General features: G+C 62.7%; 1 protein-coding gene across 31 annotated transcripts in view; it reads left to right on the top strand.

The window, feature by feature from the left end:
- Nucleotides 1–12212: 12212 nt before the first annotated feature.
- The window catches only part of SSBP3 (single stranded DNA binding protein 3), a 53553-nt gene continuing 49469 nt past the window's right edge, over nucleotides 12213–16296 (top strand). For 27 of the 31 annotated variants that reach the window (XM_059821912.1, XM_059821909.1, XM_059821916.1 and 24 more), the window contains exons 1-4: nucleotides 12213–12268; nucleotides 12406–12478; nucleotides 12656–12717; nucleotides 13476–13560. In XM_059821912.1, the coding sequence (XP_059677895.1) occupies nucleotides 12213–12268; nucleotides 12406–12478; nucleotides 12656–12717; nucleotides 13476–13560 (276 nt within the window). The remainder of the gene's footprint in view (nucleotides 12269–12405; nucleotides 12479–12655; nucleotides 12718–13475; nucleotides 13561–16296) is intronic. The other 4 variants (XM_059821918.1, XM_059821917.1, XM_059821910.1 and 1 more) reach the window with 2 other exon arrangements.

Here is a 16296-nt window from a genome sequence, read left to right as displayed (position 1 = left end):
ACCCTGACGGCCTCCGCCACCCCACCGCGGCTGCAGCAGCACCCGCCGCAGGACGGGGTGACGGGATGGGGTGACGGCACCCTGCAAGCCGGGGTGTCCCTCGGAGAGGGGTTCTCCCCCGGCGCTGGCAGGGGATCAGGGCCACAGCGCTCTGCCAGGAGTCCTGTTCTCGGCTCCTGCGAGCTGTCAAAGCTCTAGGTTTCCCTGGCAGTGCTGGGAGTTTAAAGGCAAGGGAAGGGGGGAAAAAGCAAGAGCTCAGCGGTAAGGCGGCTGAACGGGCTGGGCCAAGGAGCTGTCACGCCGCCCTTTCAGCTATTACACACCCGGGTAAGTTCTCAAACACACAGGCTGCACAAGATAGCAGGAAGGCTAATTTTTCTTTAGCTGCAGGCAAAAGAATTCAATTACAAGGTAACCTATTTTTCAACTCCTCCGTTGGTATTTACTTAATTTCCTAAGGCCGGCTTGCCCACCCCGCCACGGAGAGGAGGAGGGAGGCCGTGTGCCGTTAGGCTAAGCCGCGCTCTGGCTCCCGGGGGGCTCTTTTTGGTTTTAATTCAAACGTTAAAGCCGAGAGCGAGCGCTGGTCCGCAGATGGGGTGGCGCATGACGTGGGGCACCACTGCAGTGCCCGGCCGTGATGGGATGGGGAGCTCCGGCGGGAAAGGCCGTCGGGAAGCAGGACCTTCTGGAGAAGGTTTGAGAGGTGCCAAGAACAGGCCTGCTGCTGGTGGCCCGTGCGGGCCCCAGTGGGTCCATGAGGACAGGGACAGCCCCGGGGATGCCCGAGGGCAGGGAGAGTCCCGGGGGGGTGTAGGGACAGGGACACCCGGGGTGCATGGGGACGGGGACAGCCCGGAGGGTACGTGGGCACAGGGACAGTCCAAGGGGGTCCGTGGGGATACCCGGGGGTACATGAGGACAGGGACGGGCCTGGGGGTCCGTGAGGACAGGGACGCCACAGGGGCCCATGAACACTGGGACATCCCGGGGGGTAGGCAGGCACAGGACGCCCGTGGGCACACGGGCAGAGGACACCGGGGGTGCACGGGGACAGGGACACCCCCGGGGCGGGCACAAGGGCACAGGACCCCGGGGGGGCACACGGACACAGGACACCCCCGGGGCGGGTACGGGGGCACAGGACACCCCCGGGGCAGGGGGGGGTGTCCGAGCGGTACCGGCGCCGTCCGCGCCGCCGCGCGCCGCCAGGGGGCGCCGTTGCTCCGAGCGGCCGCGCTGCGCCCCCCGCTCCCCCCCGCGGTGCCCGCGGCCGCCCCGGCTCAGCGCAGCGCCCCGCCCCGCCCGGGCGCACAGGCGCGGCCTTCCGGCGGCTGCGGCCCGCCCGCTGACGGGGCCGGGGCCGGGGGCGGGGGCGGACGCGGGGGGACGGAGCCCTCCGGCACCCCCGGGCCCCCACGGGGGTGGGGGGTCGGGGGGGAGAGAGGAGGAGGGGGCGGGGCGGGGCGAGCGCTCCGCCAATCAGCGCGCGGCGGTTTCAAGAGGCCCCTTCCGCGCCCCGCCCCGCCCCGCCGCGCTGCTCCGCGGGGGGGCGGCCCCGGGGGGGGGACACACACGGCCCCGCACGGCCCCGCATGGCCCGGCCCGCCCCGCTGCCCGCCCTGCCCGCAGCCTGCCCTGCGCCCTGCCCGCCCTCCTGCCTGTGCTGCCCACGCCAGCAGGCCCCGGCGCCAGCCCAGCGCGGGGCGGGGGGGGAATGCAGCGTGCCCCAAGGGAACGCGCTCCCACGCGTGACCGTGCCCGCGGCCGTGGGGGCCTGGGGTGCAGGCGGCGCAGGGCTTTGCCTCTGTTTCCTCCTGCACCCCGGGCTAGGGTGGCATTGGCCCCTTGCTTCTGACGGGGACCTCCCCCAGCCCTTTATAAATAATGCGATGTTATTAATTATGCAATTTAATTAATGATGCGCATACAGCATCTACCAGCAGATTGCTGCTACTTTCTTCCTTCTTCAAAAGCCTTTCGCTGGCCGGGTTTTTGCAAGCCCACAGCCCATGAGCCGGCGTTGGGGAAGGCCTTGAACTCTGCGCCGGCCGAGGAGCCGGTTACGGCACCGGTGATGTTTCGGCATCACGGGCGGCTAAAAACACGCCGGCCTCCTTCCAACCGCCAGCGCAGCTGCGCCGGTAAACAGGAAACCCAAACACCGCAGCTCCCGCGGGACCCAGAAACCCCAACCCCACGGCGGGTGAATGACTCCTTCCGAAAAATAGCAGCAGCTCTGGGGCGAGGGGCCGGGGTGGGCGAGGAGGTGGGTGGCAGCACCCACCGCCGCTCCCTGCTTGCCCGCGCCGAGTTCATTTGAATGCGAGCCATGCAGAGCGCTCGGCACCGCCACTGAGGTGTGGAAATCTCGCCCAGCCGAGGAGGGCTTTCTTCCTGCTAGCCCGCCTGGGGAAAAAAAGGCCTTATTAGAAGACGGGGAAATCTTAGACACCAAATCCAGCCCCTCTCGGCGGCTGCTTTGCGCTCCAGGAAGGCTGTGAAATGGAGGAGTTATTTTCAGGGGGGTACGGGGAGCGTGCGGTCCCCCAGTCTGCTGGGAGCCCCTCTCCTGTACTCCCCATCAGCATCTCCAGCATCACCAGCAGTCATCACGCCCTGGGGTTTGGCTTTCCCATGGGAAAAGGGAATAACCGGGCTGGCAGCAACCTGGAAATAAAAAATCTATAGTTTGGTCAAAATTAACATTCAAAATCCCAACTGCCGGCAGCGGGAGCGGTGCCTGGTGGGAGGACGGTCCCGCAGACAGGCTGGGGGTGCAGCGTGCCATGCGGGAATGCAGCCCGCACGGTTCCGTGCCCGGCCAGGACGGCAGCGGTGCCCATCCACCAGCAGCAACACATTGCCCGCATGCCTGCTGCGGACAAGGGCCACGTCACTTCTGGAGCTGGCAGGGCCGTTACAGCTTAACATTAGCTAATGCATAGACACACGCACCTTTGTAAGCGCACGGCAAAATTAAGGATGGATTTTTTAAGAATCTCTTTGTTCTTACAGGTGGTGTTCCAGCAGAATAGTCCCGATGCATTGACAGACATCCTCCCCAGCGACGGGCACCCTAAACAGCCCTGGGTGGGAGCCGGTGGGGAGCGATGCACCGATGGTTTGGGGAAGGGGCTGGGAGAAGGGGAGCTGCTCTAGGTTGGGAAAGGCCAACTAACCACCCCAGCCTGGGAGCATTTTGGTGTCGTCACAAGCCCCGGCGGCATGGGCTGGGGGCTGCTTTCTGCTCCTGGGCAGCGGGGCTGGGTGTGGGGATGTCGCCAGCCCTGGCCAGAGGCAATAAAGCGCCTGGAGTGATGCAGCAAAACAGGCGAAATAAATCATCCATGGAGGCAAGGCAGAGAGGAGGAGGTTTTCTGCTCTCGCGCCTCCCTGCATCTAACAAAGCCTCAGAAACCCCAGGCGGGCAGCGAGAGCCGGGGCAGGATACGGCCCTCCCGTGGCCCCAGCTGCCCCGGAGCAGAGCCCTGGCCGGGCGCTCCAACGCTCCCGCTCTCCCAGGAGCTGGTTTTCCATCCCTTCCCAGCTCCCTTGGCTTCACCTTGTGACAGGCAATGCACAGAGCTGCCAGGAGTGATAAAATGGCTGTCCCCCAAATTTATGGAGTTTATCTGTGAATAACTCTTGGAGGTGAAGCGGCTGTTGAGCCGGGGAGGAGGAGGGCTTTATTTCGGGATGAACTCCCCCAGGAGCAATGCAGGGCAGGCAGGAGCCTGGCCCCAGCCCCGGGGACCTGCAGGGACGTGCCCCGTGCCCCCAGGACCCCCCAACTTCTGGGGATGGAGCATCACCGGGGCGAGCTTCCTGCTTGCCTGCACCGGAGAAAGCCGAAGGCTCATTTCCCATCCACAGCATGTTTATTAGGAGCTAAGTCATGAAGAGGCTTTGGCACATCTCCGTCGCTCCCACGGAGCGTGTTTAGCACAGCGGAGATCGCCGCTTTTTCCAGCCGCACGTGCGCGCCCGGGATTTCCACACTGGCCGGGCGTTGCTCCCCGTGCTCCATTCCCACGGCGAACTTATCCTCCCTCCCCCCCAAAAAAAAAGGTTGTATCGATGGGCTATGGAGCAGCATCGCGATTTCTGGGGAAGCAGAGCTGAGGCTGAGCAGGCTCGAGCCTCCCCCTCGCCCCCCCTCCCCGCTCTGCTGCAGTAACATCCATCCTAAGTTTCTGAGCCTCTTCTAATTTTGGAGGCCGTTAGCAAAGCCGGCGCTGTTGCAGCCAAACAAGACTGCCAATGTTTCCTTTAAAAGCTGCTTTCACTCCGAAGGACTCTTCTAGATGGTTTGCTTTTAATAGCAGGCTGCAGGGTGCAACGCCCAGCTCGCGGCCGGGGCTCTCCCCGGTGCGGAAAGGGACTGGGTGGCATCGGGCGCAGGATTGGGAGCCGTGCGTGGAGCCACGTGCATCCACCGTGGGCAACGGCTGTGCACCACGTGCACCCCCTTCCCAGCTCAGACCAGCAAAGCTCCCGACCCCATTGCGGAGCTGACCCCCTCCGCAGCCCTTCCCTCCCTTCCCTCGCCCGCTCTCGGGGAAATCTTTAAGGCAGAGGGGGCTGGGTTCAGCCCCGCACCGTGCTAGTGGCGCAGGGGAGAAGAAGAGGCCAGAGGAGCCGGAGGAGAAGCAGGAGCCAGTGAGGTCAGTGTGCTGGTAGGTGTGAGCGCTTTGAAAAACCCAATTGCTTCTTCAGTATAACCAGATTCGGGAAAAGGAAGCTGAAGTGTGAAAAATGAAAGTGAAAAGATAGGAACCAACCCACGGCTATTTAGTCTAAAAATACTGACCTAAATACTTAAGCGCACATATAAAAGTAGTTGTCTTTGCTGATTTCCTTTATGAGAATCTCCTGGTTTGGTTATTATTTCACTCAGAAACTAGAAGATGAGGCTTTCCAGAGACACCGAGACCGTGTCCTAGCCCGGCACTCCCAAAGAGTTTGCTGTACGCCCAAAACTCATCCGAAAGCCCAGCTTTGAAATTCATTCATTAAGCTAATGAGGCCCTGGGGTTAGCAGCCCACGCCTCCCCCTGATCAAAACAGGAGAGGCTTGGGCTGGGTCTCCTGCGATGGCTCTCCTGTTTCTCGCCAGGGGACGAGAGCGGTGGCTGGGGGCACAGCGTGGGCACAGCAAAGCCCCGGAGGCTGTCCTGGGCACGGGCAGCGCTTGCAGCAGGACGAGAGATTTTGGGGCGGAGGGAGGCATTGGGGCGGAGGGAGGCATTGGGGCAGCGGCCCCTGCACGAAGCATCCCTTGGCTTGTGGCACGGGCAGAGCTGGGCTATAGTTCCCGTCTGGGCTGTTGTACACATCTGGGCTATTCACATCTGGGCTGTTGTTTCCCGCCGGGCTGTTGCTCCCCCCTGGGCTGTTGTTGCAGGCAGTCGCAAGCCCCTGCCTCCTCCCCACTCATCTGGCAGCAGTCAGGGCAAGGATGCGAGGAGGCTGTCGACAGCCCGAGTGCTGAGCCTGGCTTAGTGCAAAGGTCCCCAGGGCCAGCGAGCCAGCCAGCACAGCGGGGGACATCACAGAGGAGCATTGCTGTCCTGCAGGCAGCCCCCTAATTAGATATTTTGGGATTTCCCACGTCGCTGGAGGTGTCTGGGCCAAGTACCGGGGTGGACAGCGAGGAAAACCCAGGTGCAGAGCCCCAGGCGGTGCACAGGCCAGTGCACGGGGACCCCTGCGCGGTGACGGCCGCCGATGCGGCACCACGACCCCGCTCTGCATGTCCTTCTTAGGGAAGATTATGAAGGCGCATTACGCGTGGAGGCAACACGGATGGAGGAGCGGGCAGGAGTGCTGGGTCAGCAAGTCGCGCAGGCTAGACGCAAAGGATGAGTGCTCAGAGGGAGAAGGAAGAGACCGCGCTTAAAACAGTAAAGCTGAAAGCAGGCGGGGGAAGCGGTTCCCCACCTAAAGGTTGGAGGGGGAGAGCTGGTCACAGCGTTTCCATATGACAAAGTGAAGGTGCAAGCCAGGAAAACATCGGCTTGATGAAAAGGCTTTTTTTTTTGGAGTTAGGAAGAGGGGTGCACAGTGCAGTGAGGGGGGGAAGGTCTCACAGTCCATGGCCCGGGGGTGAGCCCGATGCGTGCAGCATCCTGCAGCCAACAGGATGGATGAGCACCGGCCAGGTCCCCTCGCTGCCTGTGGGATAGCGTGGTGGCCACACGTGGCCGGGTGTCCGAGCAGAGCCAGGGCAAGGCCTCCGAGCAGCAAGAACTGGTTTTGAAACCTTGGAGGATGCTGCAGAGGTGAGTGTCCTGGAGGACACTGGCTTGGATGCCAGGCTGCTGCCGGGGAAACCTCTCCTCCAGCTTCTGAGGTCCTCCTTTCTTCCAAAAAGCTCCCGTGAGTGGCTCCTCGCGGGCAGCGGAACCAGGCGGACCACAGCTCACCCTGCAGCAGCTTTTTGCCTAAAATAAGGCTGCTAAAATAAATATACATACTGCCACCATGCTCGCAGCAGATTTACAGCTCCACGCACACACCTGGCACCCGTCCACCCTGGTGTGGGAGCACCCGTGGGGCCAGTGGCAGCAGGGGGGATGTCTGCTCCGAAACCCAAGGTCATCCTCCGGCCAGCTCCGCGAAGCATCCCAGGAAAGCGGAGCCGAAGAGCCGCTCCTGCCCATTGCAGGGCGCCGGAGGGGGCGGCTGGCTCGGGGCACTGCCGGCGGCGCATATCAGGCGGGGACAGATGGAAGAGGTGACAGATAAGGGACTCAGCCCGGAGAAGAAACGGGAGCGATAGGACCCAAAGGCGTGAGGAGGCTCGAGACTGGACCCAGCAGAGCTGGATTCAGATCCTGTAACGTCAGCCAGGCACCCGCTCCCCACCTAAACCCCTCCTCGCCGAGGGCAGGGGGGTAAGGAAACCACGGACGTTAAACTGCAAATACTTAGTCGGCGCAACGGGGTTTCTGCCTGGCTCGCGAAGGCGGTTGACAACCGCTGCTACCCTGCCAAGGCTGCGACCCTTCGCTTGAGAACGGCTGACGCTGGGCAGCAGGTAGCACAGCTTGGAGGCCATCCCCATGGGATGATGGATCGCCCACAGAGGGGGAAATCCCAAGACAGGCACCATCCTGTTGTCTGTAGGGGCTGCAGGCACACACAGCTCGTCTGGCACCACCCCGGAAGGTCTCTGCTATACCATTGCCATAGGAGACCTGCAGGCAGCACTCACATGTAACCCCTGCAGCGTCCTTGCCCCGTGCCAGTGCCCTGCTTGGCCCCACGTAGCTGCCACCGGAGCCCAGCCGCAGGGAACGAGCAGGGTCAGAGCCCAGCCGCAGTGAACGAGCAGGGTCAGACACAGCCCAGCACAGCAATGCCACCGTCACCGGTAGGAGCCAGGCTGGGGGTTATCACCGTGCCACCGCGCGGGGCAGGACCGCGACTCCCATGTGCTGGTTTGCTTGGAGAGGGGATATTTAATTGCAAAACATCCCTTGCAGGGGGATGTGGACTAGCAGCAAGGCGGGTGGAGACCACGAGGACCTGACCTGCCCAGAGAGGCTGGCACGGGCAGGAGGTGGGCAGGCGTGACACTTTGTCAGGGCTATGGGGTGATGAGGGTCTGACATTTTGGGTTTTGCCTTTGCGCAGCTCACCCTGGTCCTCGGGAGTCTGACCGCACCCCGGAGCGCAAGTTTGGGGCTCACAAGTTGTCCGTGCTCCTCAGACGGGGAAGTCCTGCTCCCCAACTGCTATCTTTGGTGCTTTCTCCCTTCGAGCCTTCTACCTCTGCTTGTCTCCTCTGCAACGAGGGGAACCCGCAGAGTTAAAATCCCAGGAGTGCCAGCTCTGGGAATGCATCGCTGCATCCCAGCCTTCCCCGCAGCTGGGGAAAGCCCAGGAGCCGTGTCCCACATGGGTGCTCCTGCTCGGCTCTTCGCAGTGCCTGCCTGCAGCCGAGGTTAACGCAGGTATTGCGGGTACGGAATCCAAGCTGCCACGCAGGGAGCTGCTGGGGAATAGCTGCCGCGCTTTACATTCACAGCCCATCTATTTTGCAATAACTTCACCGTGATGTTCCCACGTAGACAAGCCTAAGCTAGCATAGATAATGAAATGGGTTAAAGGAGACAGGCGGAGGGAGAGGAGAGGAGCCAGCAACTGGTAGTAAATCAGGGAGAGAACAGGGTTACTTTAGATTCAAGGACTCGGTGGCAGAGCAAGTTTGGTTTATGCCGAGAGGCACAGGGTTTAGAGGACGAGACGCAGTTCGGGAAGACAGAAGTGTCCCCTTGGCAGGGCCACTGACCTGTCTGTGTGTCCATCGCCCCCCGTCCTGCGCCTCCCTGTCCCCCCGTGCCTGTCCTGTGGGTGTCACTGGGATTAAGCATAGCCAAGGGCACCTGTCCTGGGTGGTAAAGGGTGGTCAGGGGATCCCAAAGGAGCTGCCAGCCTGGCAGGGCAGGCAGCGGGCTCTGCTCCGTTGGGGGAAGGTCCTGCTGGCCCCCATCAGCGCATGGTCGGGGCCCTGGGGGGACTCAGCCACTGAGACTCCCCCACCTTTGGCACAGGTTTTGAGGCTGTCCAAACAAGGTAATTAAATCCTGCTCTGCTTAATCAGAGCCATTGAACACCAGTCAGAAAAAATTAATCCCATGTTTTATTAGAAGCTGTTTGAAGTCGCGTTTGGCACCTCATCCTCGGTTCTCATCTCCTTCTGGGGAAGGAAGAAGGACATCTGCGGGGAAGAGCGAGGGTGCAGCAGATGGCAGCGGGGATGATTCAGGGGCTTGAGGAAGGAGCTGCGACTCCAGCGGCATCCCTGGGGAGGGACAAGACACCTCTCCCTGCATCCCACAGCCCTCCCCCTCCCTGTGGCTGAGAGTCTGCCAGCCAGGCGGGCATCCCAAAAATACGTGTTCCTCCGCATTGCATGCTAATGGCTCCGTGCGATAGGTCCCACCGCAATTAAAGCGCGCGGAGCGTTAATATGCAACATGGAGAGGCCACTCTTCCCACAGCTACTCCCTCCCAAACCTGTCCTTCCTGCTGCGCATCCCTGCCCACGGGGAGCCTGCCCACGGGGATCCCACAGCAGCCCTGGCTGAGCCGCCGGCAGCAACCGGGATATTCACACCTTCCCCCGCTGTGCCCGGGGGACGGTGCCTTTCCCCCCCCGGCACCCAGCACCTTCTCCTGCCTTCGGGCTTGGCGGAACGGGGTCTGTTGGGTACTCACCAGGGGGGTGCTGTGGAACACAGCCCTGGCAAGGGAGGCACCCCGACAGCTGGGAGAAATCCACAGCCGGCTGGTTAAAACAACCAGCTGGGCTCCTGGTTTGGGGTTTTTAATGAATTCTGGTGCCTTAATTGCTCCAACCCAAGAAAAAACTCCCAACGAAGAGTAAGGTAGCCCACAGGTCACCCTCCAAGCCTTGGGAACGCTTGGTAGCCTTGGTACGTCCTCCTGCGACGCGGCTAGACAGAGCTGCTGGCTTCGGGTGTGGGGATTTCTTTTTTTTTTTTCCTAAATTTCCTGTCATAACTTGTGTTAAAACTTTGCAGAGCCATTTAATTGCGTTCTGCGGTGGTGATGATATGAAATTAGTCTCCCTTCTGATCTTTAGCTAAGTTGGTCCAAAAGCACCGGCTTATAATTTGCTCTAATCAACAGGTCGTGGAAGATGCGAAGGCAGGGCTGGTACCCGGTGAATTCACACGGGCCGGGAGTTTCCGCCCTCGCTGTGCCGGCGTTTGGCGGCCGGCAGGTCGGGCTCCGCCGCCCTGGGACGGCAACATTGATACTTTCTTTTGGTGCTGCTTACGGGAAGCTTTCCATTACCTGCTCTTCTTGCTCTTCTCCATCTCCCCTAGCAACAGCCGAAAACCAGAGCTGGTCCGGAGGAAAGGAAGGAGAGCTGAGGTGGCTTCCCGGCCCCCCCCGGGCTGCTCTCTCCTCTGAGACATCTCGGAGATGTCCTCCCCTCCCGGCTGGAGACCTGCAATCAGACCGCTGAAGGCACCTAAGGAGGCAGATATCCTGGCTCCCACCGCATTTCCCTGGGCTAGCTTCATGTCCCGAACGACCCCGGGGGTCAGGGAGAGGAGGTGGCTGGGTTTTGTCTACTCACCTATCCCAGAAAATCAAGGAGTTAAAAGAAAACAAGCTCCCGATGAACAGGAGCGAGGCAGGGTGATATTCTGGGCACGGAGAGGCCCTTTTGCTGCCGAGGGCACGGCGTCGATCACACCAGTGGCATTAACGCTTTCCACCTCCACGCAGAAGGTACAGAATATGAGGGTATTTTTAATCAAGGATATTTAGCCAACGTCTCACGTGCTGCCAGAGGGTCAAATTTATCCCCTAGCCTCCGTCCCGGAGGAGGCTCCCGGTTATTTTTGAGCTCTTTGGAGCAGCAGAGGAGCAGAGGGATGCGAAGGCTTGGGAGACACAAAGTCTGGGATTTGCCTGACCTGGCCCTCCGGGCTCTGCCGCAGAGGCGTGCATGGAGCAGAGCCCCGAAAGCCTGTCTCGTCGTCTCCGCCGTCACCACGGCCCCCACCCTGCAAAGCAAAACTTGTGCAAAGCGCCAGGTTTTCTCTTTCCAAAGAGAGGCTCTCGGACGCCTTCAAGTTTTGATCCTTTTCGACCTACCGCGTTGCAAGGAGATAGTTGGTCGTCCCCCCCCCCCCCCCCCCGTTTGTTTTAAACCTTACTTTAAAGCGAGTTTGGCCCTGCTCAGGCAGGTCCCGATGGCCGTGAATATTCCCACGGGCGCAGCGGCACTACCCACCGCCGGAGGAGTTACTCCTACGCCCCGTGGCTCCCCACATCGCCGCCCCAAGCCTCCCTGCCCTCGCAGGAGGGTTGCTGGTGGGCGCATATGGCCCTTCTCAAACTCCTCAAGCATTTGCAGGATGAGGCTCGATGTGCGTAACCTCCCGATTTTAACGATCGGTAACTAATCACATAACCCCTACCCAGCACGCAGCTTCCATCTCTGCTGGGTTTTGTTCAGCAAGTCGTTTTGGAGGTAGAGGTGAAGCCGCGGGCGGGGGGGAAGCTCTTTGAAGCCCTTATTTTTGTGCTGCTCCAACATCTGTTCCCGTGGAAACTGCCACCAGAAGCCTGGAGCGCTGGTTAGTGTGGTGGGCTCCCGCATTCCGGCAGGAAGGGCTGTCAGTGGGGTGGGGGGTGCCAAGCCCAGCCTCCTAAAGCAGGGCTGCCCTGGGGTGCAGCACGGCCTTGCCCAAGCCCCCGGTGAGAGGCGGAAGGCCTCCCCACAGCCCACTCTGAGGGACCCCAGCATGGCAGCCGGGCTGGGACCCCCCCATCCAGGCCAGAGCACCGCCCAGCCCTCCCCAACCCCCGGGGGTGGCTTTCCCCCCCTTGTCTCTCAGGGCCGCGAAGCAAAACAGGCAGGGAGGCCCCGCCACAAGCCTCGCCCCGTGACTAGAGGCGCTGAAGTTGGCAGCCGGGGGAGGCCGGCCCCAAGCTGCCCTCAGGGCTCCTCACAGCCAGGCCGCCGGGCCCTGAGGCAACCGCCCGCAGCGCGGGTTTGGGGTGCGCGGCGCCGGGCGGGACCCGCCGGGGCCGGGCCGGAGGCGGTGGCCCAACCGGCCCCCGCCTCCCACCGCCTCCGGCCCGGCCCCGGCGGGTCCCGCCCGGCGCCGCGGCCAGAGGCAGCGCCCGCCCGGGCGCACCGACGCGCTCCCCCCCTCCCCGCTCCCCTTCACCGCCCGGCGGGCGGTTTCAAGGCCCCCCTTCCGAGGTCTCCGCGGCGCCGGCCAATCAGCGGACGCTGCGCGCCGCGGCCCGGCGCCTTAAAGGGCAATGGCGCGGCGCCGCGCTGAGGGAGCCTCGCCGCCTGCGGGCTGCGCCGGGGGGACGCTAGGACCGCGCGGCGCCGCTCTCCCGCCCTCCTTCCCCGCCGCGGGAGGCCGCCCGCCGCCTCCGGAGGGGGGCGTGGCACGGGTCGGCCCCGCCCTTGCTCGCCGGTGATTGGCGGGAGCGAGCGCCCGTCGGCGGGGGGGGGGCGGCGCCCGGCGCGGCCACGTTCGGGTGCGCGGCCAGCGGCGCGGCGGGCGCAGCGAGCGGCGGCGGGCGCGGGGCGATGGGGGCGCGGCGGCGGCCGGCGCTCTGACAGCCCCCGGCGCTCCTCCAGCGGCGGGCAGAGCGGCTCCCGGCGGCGGCGGCGGCCGCCCCCCTCCTCGGCGCGGACCATGTTCGCCAAAGGGAAGGGCTCGGCGGTGCCCTCGGACGGGCAGGCGCGGGAGAAGTAAGCGCGGCGGCGGGAGGAGCGGGGGGGAGCGGGGCGGCGGCGGGGCGGCTTTGTGCGGGGCGGGCGGGGGGGGGCTCCTCCTCCTCCGCCCCCCCTCTCCCCCCCGCCGCCGACCCGCCGCTCGGCTGTTGCAGGCTGGCGCTGTACGTCTACGAGTACCTGCTGCACGTCGGCGCCCAGAAGTCGGCGCAGACCTTCCTGTCCGAGGTGAGCCCCGCCGCCCCCCGCGCCCTTTGTGCGCCGCCGCACGCACGCCCGCCCTCCATCTTGCGCGGGGCGGCGGCGGCGGCGGGGGGTCGCCGCGCGTGGGGGCCCACGCCCACTCGTGACCACCCCCCTCCTCCCCCCCCCCACCCCCCCCCCCCCGCCTCCTCTCGCCCGCAGATCCGGTGGGAGAAGAACATCACGCTGGGCGAGCCCCCCGGCTTCCTGCACTCCTGGTGGTGGTAAGTGCCCGGGGGGCGGCGGGGCGGGGGGGAGCCGTCCAGGCGGGTGGGCGCTCCCCGTCGCGGGTGGGAGCGGCCAGGCTGCCCGGCAGCCCCGGGGCGGGGGGGGGTGGTGGTGGTGCCGCACCGGCGGAGCGCGGCCCCACGGGGCAGAGCCCCGGCGCCGGCGTGAGTCAGCAGCGGCGCGCCGTGGGGCTCGCCGAGCCCCAGACCGCCCCGGCCCCTCGCGGCCGCTCCCCGCAGGGCGTCGAGGGGCGGTGGAGTCCCCGTCCCCCCCCCCCCCCGCCCCGCGGGAGCGGGCGGCGGCGGGCTCGGAGGCGGCAGGCCGGCGGGCGGGCAGGCCTCGCAGCCCTCGGCGGCAGCGGGGCCGGAGAGCCCAAGTCGCGGTGGGGCCGTCGGGGCGGCCGGGGGAAGGCGGGGCGGGGGGGGGGGGGTGTCCCCGAAGTGCCGCGGTTGTGACCCCTCGAAGGCCACGCGTGCCCCGTGGAACACCCCGCGGCACCCGCCCGCGGGGCAGCAGCGCCCGCTCAGGCGCTTCCAGAGGTCCGGGGGGCGTCGAGCCCGGGGGCACGGCCGGGTCCGGCCGCCCTCCCCTCCCCTCCCCTCCCCTCCCCTCCCCTCCCCTCCCCTCCCCTCCCCGGCGGTGGGCCCAGCAGGGTGGGAAGCCGCTCACCTCCGGTGACCCCCCCCCCCCCCCGTCTCGGTGCGGGAGCCCCGATGAGTAACTGTCTCCTCTCCTGACTTTCTCCGCCACGCAGCGTGTTTTGGGACCTTTACTGCGCAGCCCCCGAAAGGCGAGACACTTGTGAACATTCGAGCGAAGCGAAAGCCTTTCATGACTACGTGAGTAACAAGTTTCTAATCCTCGCGGTAATTACAGCGTTGGGGAGCTCTGGCTTCTCCGGCGCACCGAGAGCCAACGAAACCGACTGGCAAAAGCGTGTTTTTCTTTAACCAACGATGTTCTGATTTGACTGAACGGTATTTCATAATGTTGCAATTATGTAAATTAGCTCAGATACTTATCTTAAGCACTTAAAGGCATTCAGGCTACTGGTAGAATTAAGCAGTTTTGCATAGCAATGGACAACAAAGCGTTTACTAGATGAGATGTTTCATGCTGAGGACACCTCGCAGGGTGGGCAGGGGTTGGATTGGGGTGGGAGGAGGGGGGGAGTCCCCAAAACGCCCTTGAATGCCCCAGCGAACGTCTCCCTGCTTTCAGCAAGGCTGGGGGCTTCCTTGGGTGTCCCAGTCCTCCCTTGAGACCAGCAAGGTGGAGGTGTTTGCTCGTTGAAGGTGGTGTTACCGACCCCCCTCGGTTGACGGTGTGCTTCTCGTCTGTCGGTGTTTTGGGTTGTTTTCTGCAGAGGTGTTAGCGTGACCCAGGGATGATGCTCCTAGGGTGGGATGCTGGGGCTGAAGTGCCTCCCAAAAAGACATCTCTTGGCGAGGGTGCACGGCGTGTCGGCTCCGGTGGGCGATGGGTGGGCTGCGCGCTCCCGTCCCGTGCATGTCACCCGCATTCGCAGCGTCGGGAGGAATGTGCATCAAAGGATTAGTCACCTGGCTGCGGGCTTGGACCCCAGTCAAGTGAGTTTAAACCTTGTAGCAGGAGCTGGTTTTGTCTGCTCCGGGGAGCCTATGGTATGGAAACCATTTTTCCTCCCTTCCCAAGTTTCTCGTTGCCTTGACATGCCTGGGTTGGGATGCGCAAGGGTTTGCCGGCGAGCAGCGCCGGGTGAGCGTCTCGGGGACCTTTGCGGCGCTCCTGCGTGCCGGCGCTGGACGCAGCGGTTGCCCTGGGGCAGGGGCAGCGCCCGGCTGCCGGGAGAGCCTCCGCTGGCTGCTGAGCTGCCTCTCCTCTCTGCCCGGGGTGGAAAGATGCCCGTGGGGTGGAAAGATGCCCGTCCCGCTGGGGCATGGGGGAAGCGGGTCTTGGTATTTGCTCGGTTGGGGTTTGTCCGTCTGTCCGTCCCTCCCCGCGGCCGCTCTCTGCATCGCTTGTTTTTACTGGGTTGGATTAAGATGGTGAACTCCTGAACCGAGGGTCAGAGCTGACAACTGGTGGCACATCCACCAGTGCTGGGCTTGGCATGGGCAGCTGCTCGCTTCCTGGGCGTTTCGGGCCAAATTCTGGGGTTTTTTGGAACCCGGTTGGGACAGCAGGCTCATCAGGAGCAAGGCAAAGGTAGGTCTTGGGGCGGCAAAGCTGCAGGTGAAGATGACATTAGCAACTGAGACATGGTAATGCTCCGTTCACAGCGGTCTCCTCATCGTGTCTGAGGATTTAGTGTATTTAGAGAAATTAATCTTTTTTTAGCTTGGTAATAATTCTAACAATAGGCCTGAGTGCATTAGATGATTCGCATAAACTTCTTTAATACACGTTGCTTTAAGCTTACAGTAAATAGACACAATCCTGATTGTTTTTAATTCTTGGTGTAATGCAGTTTTGTAACAGCCCCAAGTGCTTTACCTTCTGGGTTTTACCGCGAAGACTCGCAAGAAGATTTTCGCTCCCCTGTGCCTTGGCTTGGTGGCACTGGTTTGGTTTCCCTGGGCATGTTTTGGCCTCAAAACAGGGGCTGTGTGCTTCTCCTTCCTGGTGTGGCTGGTGGCAGATGCTCACGGCACAGTCGCTCTCCGAGAAGCGGTGTTTTCCTGGCACGGCGTGTACTTTACAGGGCGAGGGACCTCCCCGGCCAAAACTTAAATATTGACCAAAGAACCGAATGATAACTGGGGGAGTGTGAATAGCGCCTTGTTTCTCACCAGCCTCTGTGCCGGGGCGGGCTGCCGGTGCCGGTGAGCGCGGCGGCCGGCCTCGCCGATGGGCACCGGAGCTGAAATGGAGGTTTTTATCAAGCACCAAACCCCATGATCCATCAGTGGCGTGTGGCAGCTAAAATGGGGTACAAGCCCTGAATGGGGCTGGACCAGTGACTCATGAATCCCTTCATATGGTGGTTGCGGTTAAAAATACCCGATAGAAGCCTTGGCCCAGATTGGTAGAGCATCGTGTTTACACTTGGCCAACAATGGGCAATCTCTGCGTTGGCCAACTCGGTGTTTGCACAAAATATGGTGTTTATTTACCCAAAGACGATGTATTTACCGTGCTGCTCTAAGGACAAAACGGGGGGATGCTCCGGGAGCAGCACGGCAGTGCCGGGCCAGCCAGGGTTTGGCATGCCACCCTCCCGTAGCCGGCGCCGGAGGGGTGCTCGCCCGGGAGACGCGTCTTCAGGAGGGGGGAGCGATGTGCCTCATTAGCGGGGTGCTAACGGTGGGATTTGCATGCTGTGTCATTTCCACTTCATTTCCCAGCGTAACTGTATGAAAACTATTAGGAGCAGCAGGACAAATCACCAATTTCCCCTCTGGTTTTTAATACTGAACTCTTTTTTGGCGAGGAGAAAGAAGTCCCACTCCTCTTTTTTTGGGGAGACCCTTGAAAGCTGCAGGCTTCTGCCATGGCTGGGGAATATTGCTTTTTATTTTTCCCCCGAGGTTTTTCTCCTAAGCCGGAACAAAAGGCTGACGGGACTCAGTAGAAATGTGTTTGTTGGGAGAGGG

The sequence above is a fragment of the Gavia stellata genome, chromosome 10 (genome assembly GCF_030936135.1).
Source record: "Gavia stellata isolate bGavSte3 chromosome 10, bGavSte3.hap2, whole genome shotgun sequence".
NCBI lineage: Eukaryota > Metazoa > Chordata > Aves > Gaviiformes > Gaviidae > Gavia > Gavia stellata.
The sequence above is the reverse complement of the archived record's forward strand: the minus strand, read 5'-3'. Positions and strand labels throughout refer to the sequence as shown.